The sequence below is a fragment of the Pygoscelis adeliae genome, unplaced genomic scaffold (assembly GCF_000699105.1).
Source record: "Pygoscelis adeliae isolate BGI_AS28 unplaced genomic scaffold, ASM69910v1 Scaffold287, whole genome shotgun sequence".
Lineage (NCBI taxonomy): Eukaryota > Metazoa > Chordata > Aves > Sphenisciformes > Spheniscidae > Pygoscelis > Pygoscelis adeliae.
In genome coordinates, this window is record NW_008825154.1 from 47,823 (window position 1) to 48,662 (window position 840).

Sequence of the window (840 nt, forward strand, 5' to 3'; positions counted from 1 at the left end):
GACCAGCCGCTGCCCCCCACGTGCCTCCCCGTCGCCCTCCGCTTGCCATCCCAGGTGACAAAGCATCCTTCCCAAACGATGCTTCTCAAACCCATTTTGTGGTGCCTTCACAACCCCATTTCCCTTTTGCAGTACTAAAAGCAGCTCTAGGGCGTTCTCCTCCTTTCACCCCAGTCAGTCCCCCACCGTTTGGGGCAAGCCCTTTGCAGGTCGAGAAGCAGAAGGGAAGTTTTCCAAACTAGCAAATCCATTGCCTGCTCCATAGGAACTCTAAACTTTTTTGGAAACCCAGATCCTTGGCATAGGACCGGAGCACCCCAGGGTCTGGTTTATCCTCCCTTTCCTTGTCACAGCGTGCCTGCCCAACCTTAAGAGCAGACGGGACGTTACCTTGGATGGATGCCTTAAATTCGGCACGTGGCAGGACAGCATAGCACCGAGGGCTTCCGAGCGCCACGATCAGAAACCTGGGGAGGCAGAGGGGGCTCCTCCGAGGCTGGCACCGGCTCCGAGGACAGCGGCTGGGTTGGAGCTCCTCTCTGTAGCAGCAGCGCTGATCTGGCCGTCCAGCTTTAAAGCAGAAAGAGAGACGGGGAAGGGCTGTTATGAAAGGCTGAGTTTTCCCATCTGCTTTTCAAACAGTCCTTCCTCCGGGGGAGGTGCCGGCGCTCCCCAGCTCGGGGACAGGAGTGGGAGTCTCACAGCGCGGCGGCGAAGCGGCTGGCCGGTGGAAGGCTGCGGCCCCGCTCCTGACGCACTCATCGCCCCGACGTGCGTAAGCGCTCCCGGCTCCGGCCCGGGAACAGGCGGGGCGCGGAGCCGCGGCGCGGGCCCAGGCGG

The 840-nt window shown here is 61.4% G+C and overlaps 1 protein-coding gene across 1 annotated transcript in view; it reads right to left on the minus strand.

Moving 5' to 3' along the window:
• The window catches only part of TNFRSF6B (tumor necrosis factor receptor superfamily, member 6b, decoy), a 6,588-nt gene extending 6,156 nt beyond the window's left edge, over window positions 1-432 (minus strand). Inside the window, exon 1 of the mRNA XM_009328431.1 lies at window positions 391-432. Coding sequence (XP_009326706.1) covers window positions 391-432 — 42 coding nt within the window. The remainder of the gene's footprint in view (window positions 1-390) is intronic.
• Between the last annotated feature and the right edge of the window lie 408 nt (window positions 433-840).